At 39.9% G+C, this 27960-nt stretch overlaps 1 protein-coding gene across 1 annotated transcript in view; it reads left to right on the forward strand.

Annotated features, from left to right (window-relative positions):
- Nucleotides 1-27960, forward strand: part of col4a1 (collagen, type IV, alpha 1) — a 47621-nt gene that overhangs the window by 1323 nt on the left and 18338 nt on the right. Inside the window, exons 2-18 of the mRNA XM_031295290.2 lie at nucleotides 19429-19482; nucleotides 22455-22544; nucleotides 22718-22762; nucleotides 22919-22963; nucleotides 23197-23259; nucleotides 23349-23402; nucleotides 23721-23747; nucleotides 23883-23957; nucleotides 24532-24594; nucleotides 24978-25013; nucleotides 25145-25183; nucleotides 25987-26082; nucleotides 26227-26262; nucleotides 26380-26439; nucleotides 26542-26577; nucleotides 26688-26732; nucleotides 26843-26875. Coding sequence (XP_031151150.1) covers nucleotides 19429-19482; nucleotides 22455-22544; nucleotides 22718-22762; nucleotides 22919-22963; nucleotides 23197-23259; nucleotides 23349-23402; nucleotides 23721-23747; nucleotides 23883-23957; nucleotides 24532-24594; nucleotides 24978-25013; nucleotides 25145-25183; nucleotides 25987-26082; nucleotides 26227-26262; nucleotides 26380-26439; nucleotides 26542-26577; nucleotides 26688-26732; nucleotides 26843-26875 — 897 coding nt within the window. The remainder of the gene's footprint in view (nucleotides 1-19428; nucleotides 19483-22454; nucleotides 22545-22717; nucleotides 22763-22918; nucleotides 22964-23196; nucleotides 23260-23348; nucleotides 23403-23720; nucleotides 23748-23882; nucleotides 23958-24531; nucleotides 24595-24977; nucleotides 25014-25144; nucleotides 25184-25986; nucleotides 26083-26226; nucleotides 26263-26379; nucleotides 26440-26541; nucleotides 26578-26687; nucleotides 26733-26842; nucleotides 26876-27960) is intronic.

The following is a 27960-nucleotide window of genomic DNA, read 5'->3' on the forward strand; positions in this document are numbered from 1 at the left end:
TGCTTCAAGTCTCCCCTGAGAACAGAAAGAGTTTAGAGGCTTGCTGCTTTGTGTGTTGATCCTCATTGGGCCGTTTGTTGAAATAGACATAACTACAGTGGCCACCATCTGCTGAAAGGCTTGTCAGATGTGGAGCTTTATTTTGAAGCGTGGGTGGAATTTGCAGCGGAAACATGTCTTGCACAAGAGAAGCAGAAATCCAGGTGAAAGGGAGAAAAACTGGTGGATTGTGTCAAGTGTAAAGATGAGGAAGAACAGGCTGTTAATCAGTTAGTATTATTGCACAATGGAGCGATATGTGATGTTTCAGAGAAAATTGACACCTCTCAAGGGAGCCTGGTATCATCATGTGGGGAGTTTCTCCATCTTCCAGGTGTTTTAAGGGTATCTTTTCAGCTGTGATGGATTGTAGCTGCGAGCTGTCGTCATGTGTGCCAACAAAATAGAGACAGCTCAAGATTGATTTGTGATCCATGTTAACAAAAATATGTCACAGGAGCTTTTCCCTTTAGATTGTCTCCTTTTCTGGCAGCAAACATAGGCAGAGTGGCTTTGACGTCCCTTACCCCAGTGTTTTATCGACAAAACAATACTTATTCGCTTTATTATTTGCAATGGCGTGTATTTCTCCATGCATACAGAGCTTTGATTCAGGGACATGCGAAGGATAGAAGTGTATGATGTTGAGAGCCAACATATCAGGTTAAACAAAGCCGCAAAGGGAACTTTGATACACTGCCTGAATGGATTTAGAAGCATAAACACAAGACAGACATAAGACATCTGGACAGAGGATAGGATGAGTGAGGAGGTGTATATCTGGCTGAACAACTTGTCACTGATCAGATGATGCCAATGAAATTGGAGTAATTCAACATTCTGGATATATTGTTGGGAGTTGCATATTTTCCCATCCACCCATGGGAGGTCTGCAACAGGAAGTTTGCGATCCTGTCATCCATCCAAAGCTGCACGGTGAACAGAAAGGGGCTTTCCTCATCAGTTATATTCAGAACAATGACACAGCTACTGGGAAGTCAAATTTATTTCTTTACTTTGCTTTTGTATCCCTCACCTTCATAAATGTGAATCCGGTTAAAGAAATCAGTGTTTGGCCGATGTCTACAGGGCCTTCAGTGTGTTTTTAAAATTCTTTGTCTCCACATATACAGGGATGTGATGCTGACTATCAGAGCCTCCTGTTTGGGTTCCTTCATAATCAGTGAGGCTAAACTGACGCTAACAGTATGCAGTATAAACAATTCATGGTCAACCACTAATGCATGCAAGCACGCACAAATGTGATAACCCTGAGCCTCGCATGGGTCAGGCTGACTTAGAAAGGTCATAATAAAAAGATAATGTAAGATTGCCTTTACCCTTTTTAAGGATGAAGCAACAAGCTAATTTAGATCTATGATGACCTTTGTTCCCAATATTTTTACTGCAGCATCTGACCCTGAATATATTCTCCCATTGTTTATGTAATATCAACAGAAAAGAGTTTTTCTCCCTTGGCGGTCATTTAATCTGGTCAGAATGAGTCATTAGTAATTCCTAGAGGAAGAGGAGGAAGAGGAGGAGGAGGAGGAGGAAAGAAGAGCAGATTAGCAGATTCCTGGAGTGAGAGTTTGTGTGTGGGATGTTGAATGGAGGGATTGGAAAGGTGGTAGCTGGTGGGAAAGACGAGCTTCTCTGTGCTGCCAAGTTCCTGGTGCCGGCTTGGCCACGATGTCCCAGGACAGGACGAACCCAAGGGAGGATGAACACAACTCAAATATGGAGGAAGCAGCACTGAGAGCTGCTAATCCCTGTACAGCCTGAGGAATGTGTGTATATCGCCTGTTAAAAGCTAAGAATCATTACCAAGACTTGGTCTGTTGGTCATGCTGCCCAAAGTGTAGTTTGTTCCAAGTCTGATCCTGTAGACCAACCTCCTCCCCATCAACCCCCCACAGAGACAACAGCTGACCCTGTTACTGTAACCGGCCACCAACCAAGCAATAAACCACGGGAAAGCAAAACCTGCCCGACCCCTGTCCCCCAGTGTTGTAAAAATGCCTACATTTGGAAGAGTTGTGATTGTGTTTGTGTCCCCCTGTTTTGACAGGCATCTCTGGGTGGCAAAGATAATACTTCCCTGACCTTGATACTCAAGTAGTGTGGCAAAATGCCCCACCTTCTGCCTGTGTGCATTTCTGTGTGTGTGTGTGTGTGTGTGTGTGTGTGTGTGTGTGTGTGTGTTCCCTGTCTGTGCCAAGTGAGCAGATGATTAAATAGTGGTAAACTCTTTTCAATTCCCTGTGGTCCAAATATCACTGAGAAGGCATTTCATTGAGATTGTTTTCACATATAAACCACGTCTTTTGTCCCACGCTAATATTTTCCGCACTTTAACAACCTCGAGATCAACTTGTGTTTATCCTCGAGATCGGTTACTTCCCTGAGGTGTATTGTTATGGTGAAAGTGCAATTTAGCTGTTTAACTGTGAAATTGGTGAGTCATAAATGTCATTTGTGGTTTGGACGGAGATGGCGTAATGGATACTTCTGTCTGACAGAGAGGTGGGAGGTGGAGAGTGATGGAGAGGGAGGCTGTGAAAGGAGGTGGCGAGGTTATGAGCCCCAGAAGTGGAGGAATGTGGTTTGGATCAAGAGATGATACCCCTTAGCAAATCTTTTAGTCTCACTCTCCGGACCTTGACCTGCACTCCCACCTGCAGCTGCCAAATTGTCCAACTGATGGAGGATAATACAGACAGTGATGATGGTATTATTAAACTTATGACTGTCTGAGTTTTTTTGCATTGGTCCACATGAAGTGAAGAGTTAACATCTTGGCTGTCTCTTCCTTCAGCTGTTCTTTTTGTCAGTTTTTGGCCTGAAAAGCTTCCGAATTAGTGTTCTGCTTTAGACACTAAGGACAGGTGCAAGACTAAATGAATGAATAGTGTTTTAGTCAATAATTCTGAAGGAGGATTTACAGAGGAAATCTGCAAAATTGCTTTGATCAATCATCTGGATAAGGTTGTTTACACAGTCTGTTCCCACATGACCTGACCAGATTACTCTGTGAGAATTTCCATGTGCAATACTTGGTTTGAATTTTGTCTGAGTTACTGCATCTTATTGATGCATTATAATCAGTGTTGGGCAAGTTACTTCCAAAATGTAATACATTATAGATTACTAGTTACTGTCATTTGAGAATAATTAGTTACATTACAATATTACTGTCTCTGAATTGTAATGCGTTACACTACTTTTGCATTACTTTTGAGTTACTTTCACCAAAATAACAGGGGAAGTTTGATTTAGCAGCTAGCTTGTGAATTTCACCACCGGATCAATAAAGTCTCCACTTTATCCACTTTAATACATCATAGATTATTCATATTTTGTATAATTAATATAAATATGCAAAGTAACTAAAGCTATACAAAATAGATAAGTAAAACATATAATAGGCAAGTAGGAGAAAATGAAAATACTCAATTAAAAGTACGGCATTGTTGTAAAATGTTTGTTTATAGCACTTCAATAAGAAATTCATGTTGTTTAGGTTAAAACACTCTAAAGGAAATGTTCAATTATAGTGTGATTAAAACTCACTATTAACATTATTTACAGTACTTGATTTACAGCTGATTTGTGAAAAGGTAGCCTACACAACCTTATTTAACAGTAATTTAGTTTTACTGCGAACCATCACAGGAAGTGCTTTTATTTTGAAGTAGGCTACACGGAAGTTGTCTGTTGTGTAGCCTACTCTTGCTAGCTTACTGAGATGCAACATGTCCGTCAGGCTCAAGTTGTTCACTTTCTTGTTTGTAAAACTGCAACATATTGAACAGTAAATGGTCACAGTAAAAGACAAGCGTTTTTGGTCGTCTTTCGAAGCCATTACACTACAGGCATAGTTACTCTCCACGGCTGATAAAATGCAATGATATTTACGTGTAGCAAGCCTCAACATTAATTCCCGACATGTTTATATCTGTCAGCCGCTGACGTACCGTCACCTGTTGGGACATACATGCTGTCCGTACCGTCTCTGGTTCCGGCTCTGACCACGGGAACAGAAACAGGACAGCTCACTTCAACGCAGCGTAATAACTCCTGAAAATAATATCCATCTCGCAAATGTATCTGTCTCTGCAGTCATCTCAACCATCGAATACAGCGACAGGAAGTCACGGTGTTGGTGAATTCTTAAAGAAACCAATGCACAACTAAATGTTGCGTTAAAATGCGTTGTAACTCGCGTTACTGAGATTGTAACGAGTATAATATTACCAAAATTTAATTAGTAATGCGTTATATTACTGCGTTACAGCAAAAAGGAATACATTACTGTAATTGCGTTACTTTTGTAACGCGTTACTCCCAACACTGATTATAATGCAGAACAGAGTCTGTTGATGGTTTCCATCTAACTGTATTCCGTGTGTGTGTGTGTGTGTGTGTGTGTGTGTGTGTGTGTGTGTGTGTGTGTGTATGTGTAACACAATATAACATACCAATGGCAACAATCAAAACCCACATTGGAGAGGCACTATTTCTACTTTTGGATTAAAGTGCCCCCCCATGTTTCTCAAATACAAATAACACATTTTCTCAGATAAACATCATAGAGTTTGTGCCTTCTCCCTCTGTCAAAATGACAGAGTTATCTACATGACTTATTTGCTATTTAAGTCATTAAGTTGCCTCGATGCAGAAGAAGAAATGTTTAATGTTGTCACACTGCACTAGAAACGACTCGGGGTATCTAAAAGAAAAAAGTTTGTTCTTATAAAAAAATTCATCCAAATCCAATAAAGATAAAATCTGAGGTAGCTCAGCTGATCTTTTATACTACACTGCAGAACTGAGAGTTCCTGAACTGATGTTACACCAGCAGGAGTGGTTGTGGTCTGGCAAAGGTAAAAGATCACTGCAGATAACAGATTAAAGCGTGATTTATGCTTCTGTGTTAAATCTACGCCGTGGATACGTATGTAGGTACGTGGTGACACGGACCCTACGCTATAGCCTGATGTGCACCTCTCGAAAAATGTAACTACATGTTGCTGCGACGCACATCACTTGGCTGTGGCTTGGTAGCGGTGCATTTCCCCCCACTCATATCCTGGTTCTCTTTCTGCATAAACAACATGAAATCAAGGAGAGGGTTAACTTTTCCTTCTACAGCTTTCTGCCCGAGGTCAGAAAGCACAGGGGAGACACTTTGTTTCTCCCACTATGCCTCTAGAGTCGCTACTCGCTCCGAAGCTAATCCCCGTCTCTCTCACTCGCTCTACCACACACTCCCCACGCACACACACATGCCGGCCCTGCTATTCTCTTAAAGAGATCGACGCACACACCAACGCACAAGAATGAACTTCAGGCCACTTAGGTAGGCTATGCCGAAAGCTCTGCGTGGAGCCTCCACAGAACCATAGGTTTAGTTTGGTCAACAAAAACACTCAATTGTCAATGGTTGTTGGTTAAATTGTTTCTCTTATTGCCTGAATGTTGAGTGTGATAGCTAAATACATTATTACAGTCAGTCAACTTTCGTTTTAAATTTAGTAGAATGTATCTCTAATTTAATGCTCAAGCTGTGGCATTTTTACTGTCCCGCCAAAACCTCTGTTTCCAAAAAGAAAAACTTTCACCTTTTTTCTCTCCAACTCTTCAGGAAAGAGTTTTCCTTTCCCTTTCATTTCACTTCATTCCAGCCTACTGTCATCTAAGTAGTTCAATCAAAGAGCTAAAGAAACATAAGTACTAAGGTCAGGAGGACATTTGGGAACATGTGAGGTCATGGGTTGAGACATGACACAGTTGGACAGGTTCATGCCCCCCCATTCTCTTCTGAGACACAAATTGAGGACTTCTCCACAGACACAGGTCCTGCTGCTGAACTATCACTGGGCCAAAAAATAAGTGAATTCTTAAACTGGCCTGTTAACAACTGTTTTGAGAGTCAGATAGTAGTAGTTCTCACATGCAACTACAACCATGGCAGGCCATACAACTGTGAAAACCTACCACAATCATCTGTGGTAGTTGTTGGGGACTTGCACATGACCAAACAACCCTGTCCAAGAATGAGCTCCACCACTTACCTTTCTGTTTGGGTTGAAGTCCATGCTCACATTACACAAGTTTTAAGATACTAAATGATTTTTAAAAAGGTTTGAATCATGCATAGATTATGTCCCCGCAAATTGGGAGCATTCTCATATTAAAAGATTAGAAAATTAGGCATCACATGCTACATAGTGTTGTTACGATTGTCTTGCCAGAGGGAGACACACACCTACAGATGCCTCTCTCACACACACTTATCTGACTCTTTTGAGAGACATTTACACTCAGACCACATGATATTACAGATAACACAGGCACATGCTTCATATTTGTCCCATTAAAAGTTAACTGATTAATGCTCTTGCCAGAATGTGGCGTATGTGGTCTGTGGCGCCTTTCAACAATCTGAGCATTAGATGAATGGTGGCATTTCTTATTTTTGTCAGCTGAACATGACAGTGGTGTCTGAAGTGGTGCAATCTGGTTTTAACGCTGTCTTTGTCTTATAACAGCACATGTTCCTGCACACTCTTAACTGAGCTAGGCTTACTCTGTATTTTTACCAGACATGGTAGTACTGGATGTTATGGCTCTACATTTACATAGGGGCATTGATAGAAATAGCAGATCTGACTGTAATTCGGAGGACCTGGGAGTGCCTGTGTATCCATACCTAGAGCTTTGAACCTCTTTCCTGGAAGAACAGATGCTTTATCCATCTTCTCCTTATGTTGCTGCTGGTGGTTGTGCTCTATCGACTTGCTGGACAATCAGAATTGCTCATTCATGTTGTTATTCTGCCAAAGTATTCCGGAAAAAAGGGCTTAATCAGATAACTTTGAGTAGGAAATAAGCTCAGTCAGTTACATCCTGTGGTTCACATCAGGAGAAGAGGAGATATGCTAATCTTTCAATACATAGCTGAGTCTATAGGGGTAGATTAAGACGTTTTTTAACTGATATGAGAGCAGATCTGCTGTCAGTGTTCGGTATCTCTAAGGCCGAAGGACAGGGAAATCTTTTAGTTACAGTCTCCATATGTCCAGACGGAAGTTATGTAATGGTGATGGAGGAGATAAGGCTCAATACGAAAACAGGAGAACAATAGAGAGCAGCTCCGTCTATTGGATAGTTATCATGGTATGATAATGGGGGGTAAAGAGCTACATTATCCATTAATTTGTTGCAGACTTGGAAGTGTAGTGCGGGGATAAATGTTCTCTTTCTCTGGTCCTTGGAATTTCCTCTCATTCTCACACTTATTCTTACTGCTGTAGTGTTGCCTCAATTATGTGTTTCTGATGTCAATAGTGAGGGGTATTTCCTCATTGGGAACAAACAACACCAACATATGTTGAGCGTGCACAAATGGAAAAGCCTTTGTTAAAAAGGATAGAAATAGAGCTTACATGCACACACACTTCCTGTATATGCATACTCCCTGATGGATGCATTGTGTCACCCTGTATAACAGTGATGGTAATGCTTCTTTGTATAAATTACTAACTCAAATCCCAGATGCTTTCTATGTAACGTGTGTGTGATTTTATTTTAAGAGAGAGCGATAGACTTGGTTTTCTTTTTCAGTTTTAATTTTTATGGCATGGCAATTTTGGTCAGTCTGTCCAGACTAAACTATCTCAACTCACTGTTGAGTTGGATTGTCATGAAAATCTGTACTTTCATTTGTGTTCACCAGAGGATGAATCCTAATGTGGTGCTTCCCTAAGTAACACACGTGAACTGGCGGTAGAAATGGGAGTGTGAGAATATCCCAGGTTGGATGTATTTGGTTGGTATAAAGTCACAGAGGTCATCCCTTGTCCTCCCGTTCTGACGCTATTCCCAGATACCAGAGCACTTTTGAGAGAGGCGCGAGGCTGACCCAACCCCTTCTTGTCTTTGTGAGCATAAAAGGCAAGAAAGAGGCCTTCCTCCGTAGAGAAAGAATGGCTTCCTAAATCCCACATCCTGTGGCACAGTGCTGCACATTCACAGAGGAGCAACAGGCAGAGATGAAGTCCTCAGAGCTCTGCAGCCGCTCACATGAACTGAACTGGCCCTTTCTCAGAGAAAACAAACGTCTGAACAGAGTAATTGTTGCTTGCTCTCCCCCCATCTCTCTCTGTTTCCACCACCCCCTGACCATGTTCTCCCTCTTACTGCCTTAATACCAGATTTGTTAGCAAAGGAAAAAGTGTTTTAGATTATTGTCAGATTTTATTTCAAGGGCACAGGCATCCAAAACTGATACAGCTGCAAACAAGATGAAGTGCAGAGCTACAGAGCTTTCGATTTGATATTTATGTGTATTAGTACTTGTGCCGCTCCTGTTCCTGTAAGATTGTAGAGGAATGTTTTCTTTTACTATGTAGAACAATAACCCCCAGTGATGTGTGGGCATGTGAACAGAGCCCTGCACACAAACTAAAGAGCCCATCTCCCACTGGCTGAGACAACATAACTGTACCAAGATAAATCCCACAGTTAGCTCGCCAGAATTTTAACTTCTCACCACAGGTGTCAAGTAACGAAGTACAAATACTTTGTTACCTTACTTAAGTAGACATTTTGGGTATCTATACTTTACTGGAGTAATTATTTTACAGCAGACTTTTTACTTCTACTCCTTACATTTTCACGCAATTATCTGTACTTTCTACTCTTTACATTTTAAAAATAGCCTTGTTACTCCTATTTCAGTTTGGCTTGTTTTCATTCCAGCTTGTCATCGTTCAAAAAAAAACAAAACAAAACAAAAAAACTATCCAGATAAATCGCGTCATCCGGATAGAGTGAATTTGATTGTGGATAGATGAGAAGTATAAACATATACCATTCCGACACCCTATTGGTTTGTACGTGATCCATCGCACCTGCACATGACACAAATGACACAAATCACGTCACACTCCAGGAAGGTAATAGCAGACGTATGTAGCCTAGTACGAAGATGTCTGTGGCAGAGACTCAAGAGAACTCAAGCGAAATGTCCCAACCAAGCACCGGCAATTTTCTTGTCCAGTTTTGTTATCTTACATTTGTTGCCCTCACAGATTCCTGCAGCTAAGCTTGGATGTACATTTACATTCCAATAAAGGCTATTGATAACATGCCTCTGAAGTTTGACTTTTTGCACCGTTACAATACTTATAGGCAACTAGTCATCATATCTTCCGCTCCATGAAACACATGTTAATGCTCAGTAGTAGGCCTACACATATATGGTTCTTTAATGTATTTACATTGTACTAAAATGCGCACTATAGGCCCCTGTGGCGCAGCCTAAGCTTTTGTCCTTAATGGCATTTTTTCCCCCTTACATTACTTTTACTTTTATACTTTAAGTAGTTTTAAAACCAGTACTTTTACACTTTTACTTGAGTAAAAAGCTTAAGTTGATACTTTAACTTCTACTGAAGTCTTTTTAAACCCTAGTATCTATACTTCTACCTGAGTATGTGAATACTTTCGAAACCTCTGCTTCTCACACTTGTGTTTTCTATGAGAGAGAGCATCTCCTGTATTTGAGTACTAAAAGTTTATTTTATCAACAAAACTGCAATCACCTGTTCTTGGGTGTAGTGCTTGAGTGTGTTTGTGCAGTAGTTAGAGTCGGAAAGTCCCCTCAAAGGCCAAAGGATTAGAAGCAGTCTTGCCTAATTTGTTAACAAGGTAACATTTCATTCACATGCTTATAAACACTCAGACACTGAAGAAGAGCGGAGTTATCAAGATGACTCTTATATTGAAAGCTCTGTTTGAATGTCTAAATCCCTCTCATGGCCTCACCAGAGGTTACAGGTCAACAGGATGAGCCTGTGAGGGTCATTTGTTTTTGGTCAAGATGGGCTGCAGATTGACAAGCTGATTAAGAGAAGTCAGGGACCTTTGTAATCTAAGGCAGGATTCTTGTATAGGATTTGTTAGAAGCATTAACATGCTGTGGAATTTGCCTAAATGCAGTTGAGTGAAAGGGTGCCAATTGTGTTTGGTGTTGGTCATGATAACTAAAGCATTGCAATGAAATATATATATATAACATGAGTCCTATCCACTAGCTGTTTTCACACACACACACACACACACACACACACACACACACACACACACACACACACACACACACACACACACACACACACACACACACACACACACACACACACACACACACACACACACACACACACACACACACACACACACACACACACATGTTCCAACCAGCAAGGCCTGAGAAATTGTCTAAAACAATTTTCCCATTTGTTAAGTTAATTTTGTATGTTAGATTTCCTGGTTGGACTATTGACACGGCTGTCTGTTCTGCTAAAGAGGAACTGCACAGTGTTCTTGCTTCATGTTGCATGTCTGCTGACATGTTCAACTACTTCTGCAGTCCCAGAGGATGAGCTTTGTTTGCAGTTCTGTCCACAGTCGGCCACTGAATTATAATAGACTTGTGCCCATGTTAGGTCTCTGAGTTTGTTGAGCTGAGAAGTCAAGCGTAGACCTGCATGACGTTAATAAGTGGATGATATACTTCTTGTTTCTTTTGGTAGGGATGCCATTTTCTTAACTTTTAGACCCTACCACTTACAGCTGTTCTGGTCTCCTGGCCCCAAATTTGATGACAGGCAACATTAGCCTGGTCATGCATGAGCAGACTGGCGACTGACTAGTGTGTTTATTCATTAACTTTTGTGTGTGTGTGTGTGTGTGTGTGTGTGTCAATTTAAGCTTTTCCCAGGGGATACAAGTTTGATCTCACAAAGCTTTTATGGTATTTATTGTTATTGTTGATTTTACATCCATTGTATATGTGTGTTTCTGCACATATGAATTTTTGTGCGGGAATGATTTGGGCCTGCGTGTGTGTAAACAGCTCTCTGCAGATGCATCTGCTTTTGGTTACAGAAGCCTTGAATTATTTCTGAGGTTTAGATTAAAACCTGCTGCCTGCAGCCTAAACAGGACATGTTTTACATCAAGTTGGTCTCAGCAAATGAGCGCTACAGGAATTCTTAAATAAAGGAAACAGAAAACATAGCCCTGTTTTATTGCAGAATGTACGTATTATATGTCTCTAGGTAGGACTCTTAACTTGGCCTTTGGTTTCTCTGGAGTATTAACGTGTAACCACTGTGTGTGTCTATTGTTTGTAATGACAAATGAGACAAGACCCTATCTCTTTTAGACATTTTGAGCAGTAAAGTGGCATATTTGTTAATGAAATAGTTGGACATTTTGGGAAATACACTTATTCGTGCCCTTGCCGAAAGTTAGATGAAAAAAAATACCAATCTCATGTTGAATATTGATCTTCTCAACTCTCTGCAAAAAAGCAATTAAGTGTATTTTCCAAATTATTCCTTTAAGTATATCCAACAAAACCTGTATTTTAATGTTAATTTCAGTGGAATGTACAGTGCATGTCCTTAGGTATAACTATTCTTACTAAATTAATTTAACAAAAAGCCACTTCAGTTGGCTATTCTGGTCTATTACGGTTTGATTTAAGGCTGAATTCCTCCACTAATTTACTTTAATGTTAAATGGTGCATAACATTCTTATACTATTTTATGCACTGAAAACAAGAGAATATGAAATATGTTCAGAGAATCAAGCACAGGAGCGGTTAACATAATAAAAATGGTTTCACTTAACTTGATATCTATCTTGGCATTTAAAAAAAAAATTTCACATCATACCATTCCAGTTTGTGCATGTGCAGCTCACCCTCACACAGACACACACACTCATGCTGTTTACAGAGCAAGTTGCGCCAGGAGACTTGTCTTCCAAGTATGGCAGTCAGACAGAAAATTCCCCTCCTCCACTTCTATTCTCTCATCCCAGCCTCTCAGAACCAGAGAAGGCCAGGAATGTCAGAGCAGCACAGTTCAACCCAGTACAGTCTGAAATAACTTATCTATCCTCCTCCACTTATCTTTTATTATTTTTTTCTGTTAATATCTTTCCTTTTTCAGTGAGTGTAGCTGAGTGTTGTTATGGGAACAGCATAGTTATGGTCAGTAGCACCTGTGATCTCATTGGCTGTGAAGCAAAACCACAAGTAAAAACCTCAAACCACAAAAGCTGGAGTGGAGTGAGTAAACAGTGCTGAGACACCGATCTCATAGTTTTTATGACATCAGAATCAGCTGAGCATAGTAGCAGCACAGCTAGCGGAGGTGTGTGTTTTCTAGTGTGAGCACATGTGCTGGTGTATATGTTGCTACATTTATTATAAGGCATGTATTGCCTATAACGCTGTGTGCTCCTTAACTGTCTCATTTAGTGTTGCTTAATGAGCCCTGCTGCCAAGTGAGATCCTTTCTGATGTTTATGGAGTAAAACTATCCTGATTGTCTTCATATGGAAGCCATGATCTGCGGTTTAACGCCGTGGGCACGTCTTTACGGGGTAACTTACACAGGTTAGACATCTTAGAACTATGCCACTGTGGTAAAGGGACACCGGAAACTCACTTCAACACACTGAAAGAAAAGAATATGCTATACAACTCTACGTGTTGTTTTAGTTGGACTCACTGAGTCCACAAAAGGACCCAGATGTTTATGTGAAAGTTCATGGATATGTCACCTTGCACAACAATTTGCGGGATGCAAAGCCAAAATCTCATTGGATGTCATTAAGAGTAAATAGAACTGCCAACTTGAAATGTACCCAAACCACCGTACGCCTAAAATATGGAACAAAATGTAAACACAAAACTAAGTGTTGCAACAATATGGCTAACTTGTATACTTGGTTTGAATTACACATGGTCGAGAAGTCTTGTGACAGTTTAGGGAGACAGTTTCATTATTTTGCTTTACACCAAGGCTAAACTGAGTCACAGAGACAGTGTAAATCTTAATGATTTTTTGGCTTTTGCTGATACTAACCCATGCGAGAAATTCAGGCAGCAATTTCCCTCTAAGGTGCCCTTTAGATACCTCTAAGGAAGACATTCTGTGACTAACAATATGGTTGCACTGGTGGTTGCATGAAACCCGGAATTCCTAAAAGTTATTGGGGGTAGAACCCCACAACAAACATTGACATACTATGGCCCTCTTAATGGCTGTCTATCTTCGCTAACTTTGTCTACTGTTTGGTGCTGGGTGTGTAGCTTAAAGTGAGTTTATCAAGATTTTATTTTATCAGCACCAACACTTTCTTGGAGTTCACACTAGACTCTTGTTAAGCTGCCAGTATACTCCATCAGACCTACTTAGGTGCACAGATGTGTGAAAAGAACATGTAACCTCAACAAACCTCCAGAATACAAAGTAAAAATGCACAACTGCATGGTTATCTGGTTTTCCCCTCAGTGAAACCCATATCAGTGTGGAAGGAAGGCTCTTGTCACAGCGGAGGAGATAAACTGAGATGGTATTCTCCAGTCAAATCATTTTCTCTGGCTACATAGATTTTAACATTACTGGGTCAGTAAATGTACATGTGTTTTGTTTTCTAAAAACAATAACAAAAACATTCCACAATAACTTGTTTCCTGATAAGACTTGTCAGAACTTTTGTGCATGACTCTGGCCTAGGATGTCAGCTTCATAACTTTACATTTAGTCATGTGAACAAAGTGGCTGCTGTCTATGGTCTTACCGTGTGTGTGTGTGTGTGTGTGTGTGTGTGTGTGTGTGTGTGTGTGTGTGTGTGTGTGCGCCCGTGCTTGCGTGCGTGCGTGCGTTGAGATTTTTTGTGTGTCTTGAGTCATAGGAATTCATTTAATCCAATTCATACAGTAATAAGTAGCATAATTGCGACGCTTTGACTGAATCTCATGATGCTTGTCTGATAACCATTACTGTATGTTAGGAGGTCATCTAAACGTCAGGTTTTAATTGGTGTTTAATTTGTGTGTGTGTGTGTGTGTGTGTGTGTGTGTGTGTGTGTGTGTGTGTGTTTGTGTGTGTGAACAAGAGGGGATGTGAAATGACATATGACATATCCTCCCACACTTCATGTGCTCAGCCCCTCCAGGAGACCCTGGGGGGGTCAGCAGTGGTGGGAGGTTATGGCAGGAATGTACCGGGAATGTGATGTTGTTTTAAGAAAAGTCTGTAGATGACACTGAACAGATGTTTATGTGATCTTCAGTTTCCCTTAACATGGTAGGAAAGAGGCATCCAGCTGTCAATGCGGAGCACTTCAGTGATGGGAATGTGTCTACCCCCATGTGGTTAAAATCAGTACTGCAGCAGTACTGTTCATGAAACCTGTGTACAAAATGTATGCAGCATTGCAGCAGGTTAATATTTGTGAAAATATGGGCACCTGGTAGAGCGGGCACCCATATATAGAGGTTTACTCCTTAATGAGTGGCCACAGGTTCAACTCTGACCTGCAGCCCTATGCTGCATGTCATTCCCCCTCTCTCTTCTCTTTCAAGTCTAAGCTGTTCTATACAAATATAGGCCCAAAAATAATCTAAAAAAATAAATAAAAATATCTGTGAAAATATATTAATTGTTTTACACAAGATGAAAGAGTTGAATCTTAGGAAATATTCAAGCACACTTGTTGTGTTTGGAGGTTGGCTGCCATACACAAGGGATGGATTTGCCCACTTTGGCAAGAACAACAGAGGCAGAGTCATGCAGCCACAGTGAGCTGAAGGACAAACTGAATGACTTCTGCTGCAGAGAAAGCAACCCTATTTGTAAGATTAGGAAAATCCAGTTGCCTTTTCTATCCATTGTTTATCCTTTGAACAAAATGTAGTTAGGATGCCTCAAGTCTCGAACAAGATGTTTAATGAGAACCGTGAGGTCAGGAATATATATTGATTCTGCATGGTTAAAACATGGTACTGTATTAATTGGTTGTGGAAAAGCTAGGAAATTATTTTCCCTGAAGGCCCCGGTATTATACACTAATTAGGGTTTCAACCTTTCAACCTACAGTACTGAATTGCTTCTAAGTAACCATAAGGCAACCAAGCAACAACTGCAGAAAAGAATGTGTGAATGTTGCAAATCAAGCAGACTAAGCTAGTAAAAAATGAAAGTTCATTCTTGACCTTGGAAACAGTAGATGACAAAACAATTACAAATTGCATCACACGATCTTCCTCAGCATATGGAGTCTGCCTAGTTGTCATGGAATTACAAATGAAATATTCAACTCCATCTGCAGAGAAAGATTGTGTGATATTATTAAAAGTTCCAGAACAGCTACTACAAGCCATACAAGTTATTCTGTACAGGCTGTGTTGCCTCAACCATGATGGGGCTGCTCTTGCTATTGTTCCTCTTAGGATCCAGTTATGCAACAGCTCTACACACCCACCCTTGGTTTACATTAAGAGTGGTTGTGTTAATGTCAGGATCTTTGGACTGACCTCTCTCGCTAGTTGAGGCCTGTCATCTCATTACTCATTACTTCTTCTCTCCTGGGCTCATCTCAGTGCTGGATGTATGTATCTAATGATGTCAGACATATCGTGCAGGTGTTGTTGAAACCTCAGACCTTTTGGGATGAAGCTTGAACTGATGTAACCTCCAGCACCTCTGACACATAACACCAAGCACTGAGATACATTGGTCTTCATTATAAAGGCCTGTGAACGTGCCTCTGTGTACCATGCCATAAATCTCTGTCTCTGTAACACCCACACCCTCCTTCTCTTCTTCTGTTGGCATTGTATGCTTCTATTTCAGATTATCTCTAAGCAAACTCTAATGCTTGTGTTTCCCTGCCAGCTCCAGCCACAGTAAACAATCACAAACACGCTGTCATAGACCCATAATTATGATAAGGCACTGTTTTGCGCAGCGCCCAGGAAACGTAAACACTCTGCCAGCCCAGCACACGTCGTATTGATTTTTCACAGTTTGGAGACATCCAGGCCTGCCATCCAGACTAGGAATGACATAAACACTTGTCTAGAGACATGTGAGGTTGTCTGCCGCAGAGCTTTACTGGATCTGATACAGTTTCTCCAGAGCTCAGTGACTCACCAGCCACTGTATATTCACTGTAGACATTAACACTCATCACTGCAGAATATCAGGCTTCTGCTCAGTCTCTTTGCTCTATGGAAGATCATGCTGTTTGGGGAGAACAAAATCATCTTTATCCCTTCATTTTTTCACAATCTGACGCTGCAGCAGACTCTCACACATGCACACCCTGTACTGTGCTGGTGGACTACACCACAAAACTCCATTATGAGTAAAGATATACAGCATTAAAATAGTTCTAAATAAAAGTACTTCAAGTATCCTAACTAAAAATATTTGGTATGCACAATGGCCCTTTATGTTATTATAGTTTATATTACATCAGTGTGTTTTTATTACTGATGCACTAAAGTTTTAGCTGCACTTTGATGTTGGAGTCAAGGAGGAGCTAATTAGCTATTTTATTTACTGTTGGGTAGTTTATAACAATGCATCATATTGTATAAGGTCAATATAAGTAAACTATGAATGGGTAAAGTAAGTAGTAATCATAGGCAACAGTTGGGGATGCACCCACCTATCCAACTTTTTATCTCCTGATACAGATACCCAAACTCAGGGAAACCGAGTACCGATCAGATACCAATGTAAGGTAACAAAAAACTGTAATACTCAACTCTAGTATAAGTAGTGACAAGCATGCACCATCATTCTTTTTAGGCATATTCATTTATATATTATTCAAGACAATTTATAACATGTATTTTTAGATTCAGGTTTTGGTAACGCCAGCTAACCATGAATGGCATTGTCTTCACGGTTATACAGTAGCATTTATTTTAAAGCACATGCCGAAAATGAACAAAGCAGAACAAAAATCTGTATTTGATGGGGGTCGGTCAGTATGTGGAGTAAAATATCCCTCTGACATGTAGTAAGGTAGAATAAAATGGAAGGACTGAAGTACTCACACCAAAGTACAAGTACCTCAACATTTTACAGTACTTGTGTAAATGTACTTTATGTTCTTTTTATCTCAGGCTTGTATGTAAACTGGTAAGGCTATCATCCTCCATGACGTAGGCCTTTATAAATGTTATTTATGGTATTTATGCTAGATAATCAGATCTCTCATCATCCGACACATCCAGGGATCTATATGACAAGGTCCTCCTATGTTCCCTTTTTCCTGCAAAGCCCACTCATTCACTCCATGGTTGCAAGACTCATTAGCAAGATGCTCTTTTTGTGCAGTTGGGTCTTGGGTTCTTTCTCTCCCATCTGGTGTTTGGGTTTATGGTGGTGCATAAAGCATGTAGAAAGAAAACAAACGGGGGAAATCAGGGAAACACTTCTTTGATCTACCTGCAGAATACTGAGCTGTGTTTGGAGATTCAGCAGTAGACATCACAGGGACGTGGCTTTTCATCACACACCATCGCACATAGCGTCTTCATCATCGTGCGTGTCGGTTTGAAGCTTGGGTCATGCCCTCCAACATGCAGGAATGTCTGCTCGACTAAGTTGCGCCTTAAACAGGATGGAAAAAACTGCAGACTGAGAAAAAGAATCAGGGACAGAGAGCAACAGGTGGTGAGGGAATACTTAAGCAATGCTTAAACACGAGCAGCTGTCATTTACTGTACATGAGTGGTGCTCATTGCATTAGGGTGCCTGAACTCCCTTGGTGAATTGTCAAAAAAAAATAAAAAAAATAATTGTGTTAATTCAGTACCAGGAGCTCTTATTGCTGCGTGGCTTTGCCATAATAAAACACACATGTGCTTCATTCTGAGAGTTAATTTCCCTTTTCCTCTGTTTGTCTTATGACACTAATCTGATCTGAAGCAGGTGTTCCTAGTTTTCTTTAAGTGGCATAACAGAAATGAATCCTTTGAAAAAAAAACTTTACCAGAAATAGAGAGGTGAGATGGAGTGGGTTTAAGGTGTTTGAGAGAGCAGGAATGGGAAATGTAGCAGGCCACACATGTGTTATATTCTACAAATAGAGGAGAACAAGTGCACTTGGACAGGGTGGAGGCAGTCAGAGCTGAAGGTCCTGAGAGTGAGGTCTGTTTTCTGTAGTTTCCCAGGATTTTAGAGCCACATATTGATTCAGTTATTTGGTATGTTGGAGAGGATTACATGTAAGAAGGAAGAGGGAGAATATGTTCATATATGTTTTGCTTGGACAGGATATTGAGTTATAGAAAATGCAGAATTAAGAATTACTTACTGTATGTATGATGAGAAGGAAAGAACGATGGGAACGGATCACGATGAATGGTGATGGAGACATTTATTTTGTGTGTGTGTGTGTGTGTGTGTGTGTGTGTGTGTGTGTGTGTGTGTGTGAGAATGAGAAGCAGACAGAGAGAAATATGTGTAGTGGCAGTGTAGCTGTGCACTCTCTGCCCAAGCCTGCAGAGCCTGTCCAAAGCCCTGACAGGCTTTTGGCTGGACGCCTTGCACGTGATAGCAACAGCTGGATGATGGTGGGAGAAAGAGGAGAGAGAGAGAGAGCCAGGGCAGTGCAGGCTAGTTCCCATGCTTCATCCTCTGGAGACCCCAGAGGAGAGGAAGCAGGGGTGGGGTCTGAAAGGGCTGAGACCAGCTGCATTGATGTTCTGCCTGCATGTAGTTCTACAAAGCTAACCAGTGACCCTCGATGTGGCTATAAAGTAACCTGATTACAGAAAATGAAACATTTCTTCATTGTCAATCATCAATAAAATTAAAGTTGCTATAGTTTATTTTTTAAATTAACTATAGATCAAATCACTAAGTGTATGTGAATGGGGTTGCTTGTAGTGACAAACCCACAGAGATTTATCAAACCCGACTCTCAACTTTTGGTTCACTCTTAGGCAGCTGTTTTCAGCAAAAACCTCTAAAAACCAACTGTATGGAGCTAAAAGGAGATCGAATATTAGACGTAGATTCACAAAGTGTAGAGAAACACAAAAGCTTGTTTCCACTTCTCCCAAATGGCCAAAAAAACAGATTATGCATGTTTAAGATGCACCTCAGGGCATCCATCTCTGTTTTTAAATACAAATATTTTATTTATAAATTCTCATCTGTGAGCTAGATCAGCAGACTTGCTTGAAAACACTGCAGAAGTCTGTCTGGCCACTCACTGCTGTGATTTATAATGTCAGTGGGGATATTCAGCCATCTGACATAGGCAGGACCCTAACATGCTATGAAAGAATGAAGAGTTTGTAGCACGGTTTACACATCTGATGGCTGACATCAAATGATACTATACTGTCCAGCTGGCTAACACTATCTTCATTTCTGTTCTTCTCCCTAAGTTTATTTTCAGTTTTGTCAAAAACAAACCTATGCACTTTCGATTGTTTTTTTCTTCCAAGTGATGGATCATTTATTTTTATGTTTTTTCTTCATCCTCAGGGCTGTGGGACATCATGTGGAAAATGTGACTGCAGTGGTGTGAAAGGAGCAAAGGTGAGATTTTCATTCGTCACTGCCAATCAATCCTTGTGCATTTTTTGTCAGTTAGTTGATATCATTCTGACATATTAGTTTGCAGTTGATGCAAAGTGCTTTTTAAGTTCACAGCAGCCCAAAGCAGCCGTGACAGTGCTTCCTATGTTCTGACTATATGGGGACAGCTCAGTGGGACAGACTGGAGCTGGGCCTGGGTGGAAAAGCAATGGATGGGGCTCAGTCACGGAGCAGAGACCAGGACGGGAACAAAGATCAGTTTGAATTAGAGCATGTCCGGACACACAGCTGGGCTGAAGGCCTTATTCCCATCAGAGGGAGGCTCTCAGATACAGATGTACAAGCGGTGGGGACACTAGCCATGAACTGGCCATGAGCCTTTGAGCTGTCAGCACTTGAGCATGAATGTTAATCACTGACCTGAAACATGAAAAGATGGTATTCACTGACTGGGGCAAAGGTGGTTTTGCTGTACCTACATTTTTTGTCTTTAAAGAAGCTTGGCTAGACACTTTTCTTTGTTTTATTGCAGTTAAAGATAGAACTATTATTGTATACAACATTATTTTTATTGTCAACAAATCACTATAAAAGACCAAAACCAACAATACATTCATCATTGAGTATTGCCTTTATAGTCAAGTATTGCCTTTGTAGCCAAAGCCTGATATATCTTATTCAATCAGAAACAAGTATATTTATGGGATAGGAACCAGAAAGAAAACACATTTCAGCCATACAAAATAATGATTATTTTTTTCATTCCTACTTTCTTTTTTTTTTTGCCTTTTTGGGGTAATTTTGTACCACTTGAGCACTTTAAGAATAAAATAAAGAAAACATCACTTTTTGGGCAACCTGTAACAAGGGGTCACAAATAGACATTGCTTTTTTATGTTGTCACAAGCTAAGAATGTCAGGAACCACTGCTTTAAAGTTGATTTATTTTTCAGTGCAACTCCTGCTGTTTGAGTGAACATGCAAATTATTGGCTCAGTTATATCAGGCGACTGCAGTGTGTTATCTATCCTCTTAGTGCAACAGTCTGGCCTTTTATGGCTCATTCTTACAGCAACAGTAGCCAATCATTCAGCTTCCCCGACAACAACAGATGTACTGACTGTGTTCAATGGAGCTCGGCCAATCCACTGTGGATTCAAAACACTTCTGTGTTTTGAAAGTTTCTGAAAGGCTCCAAACACCTTTTCTTAAAATCCTGTATGAGCTTTATTTCCAATGATATTACTCCCTTATGTTGCACAACAGGAGTTGCCTCGGTAACCGTATTGATGATTCCCATGGTTCAAAATGGAGTGTGTCTCTCAACTGATGGGTGTCAGATGTGTGTGGTCAGAGAATGGAAGTCGATCTCAAAAGTTTCAGTATGTTACACATCACTCTCTCATGCTTGGCAGCTCAGAGAGGATTGTGGAGATTACTGGAGCATGACTCTTCTTCACAACGCACTGCTGTCATCTAGTGGCAGATAGTGGAAACAACATTCAGTCAGTTTTCGGTCACTGCAAAGGACACACTTGTTTTTAATATTGTGCATAAACAACATTAAAAACAATGATCATAGCATATGTGTCTTCATTATGAAGTAAAATGCAATTAAGTCAATATTTAAATCAAAAATATGTGTTTATGATTGGCTGTTTTGGCACTGGATTGACCCATGTGTACTTTATGTAAAATTGAAGAGCAGAAGAAAAAATAGAATATTATTTTGGAAGCTTGCTTTAATAATCATTATACAAACAAGAACATTTATAAAAAAGAACTGACAAATCATATTTTGTTTTCCAATTAAATTCATTTTCTTTGACAATTTTATAATGATGAAGTACAACATCATAAGCTCTAGGTAAAATGATCCCAATTGACCTAAATGGGTGAAATACACATCTTTGAATGCATCTAATAGCCCCAAAAGTGTCTGAACTTCGTTTAGATATAAGGATCTGTGATTCTCCGAGGAACCAACTTGAATCCATTATAGATTATTTAGTAATACTACATCAACAGATACACATAAATATACAGTAACTCAGTCTTTGAGTACGTATTGAATGGGATTGTGACTGTTACTGTTTCCAATTCAATTTGCTTTGGGTATCAAACCCATGTCTGATACATTTATTAAATAAAAAAATTGAAATCTGTTTTGAAAACAGTTTCAGCATTTGTGGCTAAAATTGTTCTTTCTAATCTCAGTTAATATACATATTTGTAAGATAAGATAAGATAGACTTCACTTCAATCCCACACTGGGGAAATTCCTTTGCCACAGCAGCTCAAAAGAAAAACAATGTACACACAACAGAATACCACAAATACACAATAGACATTGGTGAAAGAAATACACATTAAGTATAAGAAATAGAAAAAGAATATAATTAGTTATAGAATTTGTTATAATAATAATAATAATAGTAATAGATCAAACATATTTACACAATAAACCTATAAACAGACAGTATATAAACACAGATATACAGGTGAGTAAGGTGCGGATGAATAGAGATGAAATATTGCACAGTTGGAGGTGACACAGTAATAAATAGTAAAGCGTAGTGCAGGATATTGTCCAGTGATGGCTCATATTGCAGAAACAGATAGCAGTGCTACATTATGATGTTGCATTAAAGAGTCTGACTGCTGCTGGAATGAAGGACCTGCGGTAGCGCTCCTTCTTGCACTGAGGGTGCAGCAGTCTGCTGCTGAAGGAGTTGCTCAGGGAACTCACAGTCACGTGTAGGGGGTGAGAGGTGTTGCCCATGATTGATGCCAGCCTGGCTAACATCCTCCTCTCACCCACCTCCTCTATGGTGTCCAGAGGGCAGACCAGAACAGAGCTAGCCCTCTTCACCAGTCTGTTTATCCTATTCCTGTCCCTCTCTATGCTCCCAGCTCCCCAGCAGGCTACTGCCTACCCTCGTATCATTAACCTGGCGGTCTGTGCTTCACAGGGTGAGCGTGGATTTCCTGGTCTTCAAGGTAATATGGGATTTCCAGGGATGCAGGGACCTGAAGGGCCTCCAGGATCAATGGGCCCTACGGTCAGTACACGCATTCAAATTAATAACCGTAAATAACCTAATCTGACTTAATTTTGTCCCCCTGTCCACACATGTGGCATTGTGAACACATTGTATACCCATAGATCAACTATTAGGATCAAGACCACATGTTTCTCTATTACAATGATCATGATGTCATTTGTTTCTTTCAGGGAGGTCTGGGTGAACCTGGAGCTCCTGGACTGAAAGGAGTGCGGGTAAGTAACTAGCCATCATAATTATGATATACAGTAAAATATGATATATTACACAGGCTTCTATTCCACAAATGAAGGCTTCTATTCCACAAATTATTGCTTATGCTGAGGTATTGTCATGACATTTTTAATGCTGATATGGTTGTGATCTTTCAGGGTCCTCCTGGTCTGCCAGGTTTCCCAGGAAACCCGGGACTACCAGTAAGTTCCTTTTGATTTGTCTCACATCCTGCAACAATCCAGTAAATTCCCCATAACAATACAAATATTGTCTAACATGCAATCATCCACTTAAAAGTAATACTCTCTAAATAACATGTTGTTAGAGGATGTTGATACACTGACAGGGTAGATTGGTCAAGAAGGTGCAGAGACTTGTCACTGTGTTACTGCAAATTGTCTCAAACTGTCTATTTGTGCACTATTGCTCTTAGGGCATCAATGGAAATGACGGCCCACCAGGTTCGCCAGGTATCCCAGGATGCAATGGGACTAAAGTAAGCCACTTCTAAAAGTTCTACTGTGTTTTGAAGCAGATTTGTTCACCATTTGTGCCTTCTGACTGTGCTGTGTGTGTGTGTTTCAGGGAGATAGAGGAAGGGATGGCACTCCTGGTTTTGACGGGCTTCAAGGACCTCCTGTAAGCAACCGTGACTCGCATGACAACCAACACCACCCCACTCACCAGCACACTTTTCAGTTATTGAAAAAATATAGAAAGCATCAGCATTTCAATAAAAGCTGCCTTGTTTTTATAGTGACTGACATACCTTTTTAGGAATGGCCCGGTTGGTTTTGAACAGCTCATCTCAGCTCATGCAGTATATGCCGCATTGAAACATCACAACCATAATAAGATTGCTGCATGACATCTACTTTAACTGAACAGTATCTCAAATGCAAATATTCATCCTGCCAGAATATGTATTGATATGATACTACTGTCCTCTCTTCTCAGGGCATCCCAGGACTTCCTGGAATGAAGGTCAGTTGAAATTTATGAAGTGTTAACATTTTATATGTAAATAAGTTTTTTCAAACAATACAAGTATGTCCTGTCTTCAAGTCTGATTAGACATGTGTTCTAGCAAACCATTTATTTCCGTTTTGTGTCGTACAGGGTGACCCTGGTGGTGTGATTGGAATTGTTCCCCTGAAAGGAGACAAAGGATTCCCTGGAACACCTGGATTACCTGTACGTTGTGTGTGTGTGTGTGTGTGTGTGTGTGTGTGTGTGTGTGTGTATGTGGTCATGTGGATGCGGGTAATGGAATGTATATTCACACATACTGTCCAGTATACTATGTAGGTAGAAAAAATATTAAAGTGAGTTCAATCTGCATGAAAAAAAAAAGATGTTCTGGCAAGACATACCATATATGACATTAAATTCCAACCAAGAATAATCGAAACACCAATGGCTGTGGAAATGCTAATAGCTATGTGTGAAAGAAGGATTAAACCTCCAGAAGCATGGTGGTATTTGTTCAATGCATGGGTGCCCTTGTGTAGAGAATAAATTAGGCCTATATATGAAAGGATATATAGGGAAGAGTCAATAGATATACATTTGCATTTGGACGCCTTTGGGATCTATGAAATAGTTCTCTTGCAGGTTGAGATGGGCCTTGACTTTGATATGCAAGAAATTGGGTGTGTGTGTGTGAGTGTATATGTGTGTGTGTCGAAAGAAGAGGAGACTGGGACAATATTATTCAAATTTTCATGCATAAATCCAATTTCTTCCAACATGCATCTTTCTCTCCCAGGGATCGAGTGGAATTCCTGGACCTATTGGACCTCCAGGGCCTCGAGGCTATCAAGGACCAAAAGTGAGTTACTTCTACAGTAATGGACTTTTTATCATTCTACAGAGTCAGTGATAAACCTTATGAGCTCTGGAATATTGGTTATACAGAGACATATGATTATGATTAAATATAACACCAATGTGTTCTGGAAAGAGCACACATTAAAAAGTATAATGTGTGTAGATTTTTACACCTTGCAGATACTGTTGGATGATTTATTTATCAGTTAGATAGAGTACTGGCATTATCAGTTTGTATTCCTTTTTTTTAGTAATGTTTTAATTGTTTTTAACGGCTCTTTAATGTTTTTTTGTAAATCACTTTGAATTGCCCTGTAGCTGTAATGTGCTATATAAATAAAGCTGCATTGCCTGCCTTTGACTAATGGAATAACCGTTTAACAGGGTGATCCTGGGCCCCCTGGCCTCCCTGGAGAGAAGGTAAGACTGATCACATACAACATTTTTACAATTGTAAAACAAAATCCATCATTCTCTGGCTTCATCACCCAGCTGAGATCTCATAGGAACGTTAACTTACTTTTTGTTACTTTATGTTATCTTCCCTGCAGGGTGACAAGCTGGCCTTTGTGAGTGAGAAAGGAGACAAGGTGAGAATTTTTATTATTTTTTTTACATACAAACTGCTAGATTTCTTATATGATGCTTTCACTGTAGACCCACCTACTGTAGAGAGGTAGTGGGAGCAGAGCAGTTTACACTTTCTTACCATTTGTGTTTTAGGTACCAAATAATTGCATTTTAAACAAAGTTTTGATATGATCTTGAAACAGAAGAGTATGAATACCAGCATTGGTTTCTGATAATTATTTGTGGCAATTTCCTGGAAATGTCTAGTGATTGTGAAGGTATTACACTGATATTAGAAGGAACGTAGTTATACACTCTTCATATGTAGATGCAAGGCTTTTGCAAAGCAGCCTTAATGAAAAGAGACATGCTTGCATGCTGACATTTACACCATACATTTATTTAAATGGACAATATTTGAATCCCATTTGGATCTTATTTTTCTGAATTTGATTATGAATGATTATTTTGATGTTAAGCAATTTTTTTTTTTCTAAAAGTTTACCTTATAACTAAAATAAAACTCATAGTAAGGGGGTTAGACCCAGACCCTTTGTACTTCTTCCTACTCCTTTTTGAACATGGAAATCCTTATTTGATATCAAGATATGTTTTCTGAGTATTTTGTTTTTGTTGGTTGTAAGAGGTATGATAATTTTATTAAGGTACACTTACTCATAACTCTAATCTGAAAAATTCACCAAATTTGAAGACACTGGATGATTTGCTTTTTGAATTTAAGTTTGTGACTAATTGTTAACATGTTCTTATGAAAATGTATTTAGTTGTGGCTGTTGATGTGATCATTGCTGTCTCCCTGCAGGGTGCCCAAGGAGTTCGTGGCCCACCTGGCCCTCCTGGACCTCCACCATTTGGAGCGGAAAGATCACCTATCACAGTGCACGTACCTGGACCACAGGTACTCGCTCAGCTCTTGAACAGAAATTGTGCTATTTTTGTATATAAATAAATAAATCACAATGGTTAAATGTCTGTTTATATGTAAAAGACAACTTGGATTCTGTGTTATTTCCTGAATGTGTTTGTGTTTTTTTCCCTAAAGGGCGACAGAGGACTTTCAGGAGACAAAGGAGACAAAGTTAGTATTTTACTTTCAAATGTTGAGGTGTATGACTAACGTTACTGTGCACACAGGCTGTTTGTTATATTTTAGTTCAACTTTCTACGTTTTTGAGACGCTTGATTTCCTTTGCAGGGCCAGTGCATCCTGCATCAAGCTGGTGTCAAAGGTGAACCCGGCCCGTCAGGACCAAGAGTAAGTGGCAGAAATAATTATCTATGAGATGGTATAATGGGATAACAAATGAAGAAAGAACTTCAGTCAAACTAATCAAAGTGAGTGCTTCTATAATTTTAGGGTAAACCTGGCAAGGATGGAGAGGACGGGCTGAAGGTAACAATAACATACTGTATTATCAACCTACTGTACTCTACTGCCCAACTGTTGTTTGCTTTTATATTATGAAATATTTATCACTAAAGTACATACATACTTTCATACAGGGAGAAAAAGGCTTCCCTGGATCCTATGGATTGACCGGTTCCCAGGTAAATAATGCACCTTTTATTTACTCTGCACACATTCAAGGCTTTAATCAGAAACTTCAGTTGTCTTGGAGGAGTTATGGTAAAACAGACTCAACTCTGTCTTTTTTCAGGGTGAAAAGGGAGAAAGAGGACCACCAGGTCACGTAAGTGATCTATCTTCTGCATCTTTCCCATCAGCTACAAAGAGGTTGGATCCTTAAAACTACCAGCATATGTCACCACATATTCATTCAGTTACAATCATAGACTTTAACAGTCTATGGTTAAAGAGTGAGAGCATGTTAAAGGGACAATCCGCTGATTTTACCACTGTATAATGTCTTCTATGACTAGTCTGAGAAAATGGCATCACTTGAGTCAGGCCTGTAGCTTCTATTGATGTCACCAAGGTCATGTTCTTGGTATTGATTCTTGAGATCTTCTTTTGACTCAACAATCTTGAGACACACACACACAATTTACAGATGGTGTGTTTTAGGGGTGTCACGATTTCGATTCTAAATTTTTTTTTAAAATCAATAGAAATGAGCTTTCAATTTTGACCATAAATTCAAAGGCAGGATCTGGGATTGTCCAAGTACATTTTAAATAAATAATTTAATATTGACTATATCAATCAATCAATCAATGTATTTGTTACGTGAAATCATGTAAAATCTAATTTTCGTGAAATTTAGTTTTGTACCATATGGTCTTTTGCCGAAAAAACATGCCGAGCATTGGCAAAGTGTGCCGGTGGCGAGCTTGCATGCAGCGTCTATGTAAAGCTGCGGCGGCTGCTCCGAGCTCAGCGAGCCAATGCGGCCAAACTAAAAGTTGGGAATAGTTGAACTTTTAGCGGCAAAGTGCGGTCAGAGAATACTCGCAGCCAATCAGTAACAGAGTCCTGTGACTCCTGTGACATGTTAACCTATGTTTATAAAGAATTATTACCACTTGCAAAAAAATATTATCATGCTGCAAGCTGCACTTCACCACTACCTGGTGAATTTTCATTGTAAGGTTGGTACATTCCAAAAAGAATAATATGGAAGTCACACTTGAAAGAAGTGTTGGAAATGACAAACCAGTCTAACAATGGCATAGCTATCAGTGCTAAAAATACAATGTTTAAATAAATCGAATCGTGAGTTTAAAATCGAAAGTCAAATCGATCATGGATTTGAAGAATTTTGACACCCTTTGTGTGTATTTTATGGCTTTTAGACTAAACATTTTTTAAGTTTTT

This window comes from Sander lucioperca, chromosome 8, assembly GCF_008315115.2.
Source record: "Sander lucioperca isolate FBNREF2018 chromosome 8, SLUC_FBN_1.2, whole genome shotgun sequence".
NCBI lineage: Eukaryota > Metazoa > Chordata > Actinopteri > Perciformes > Percidae > Sander > Sander lucioperca.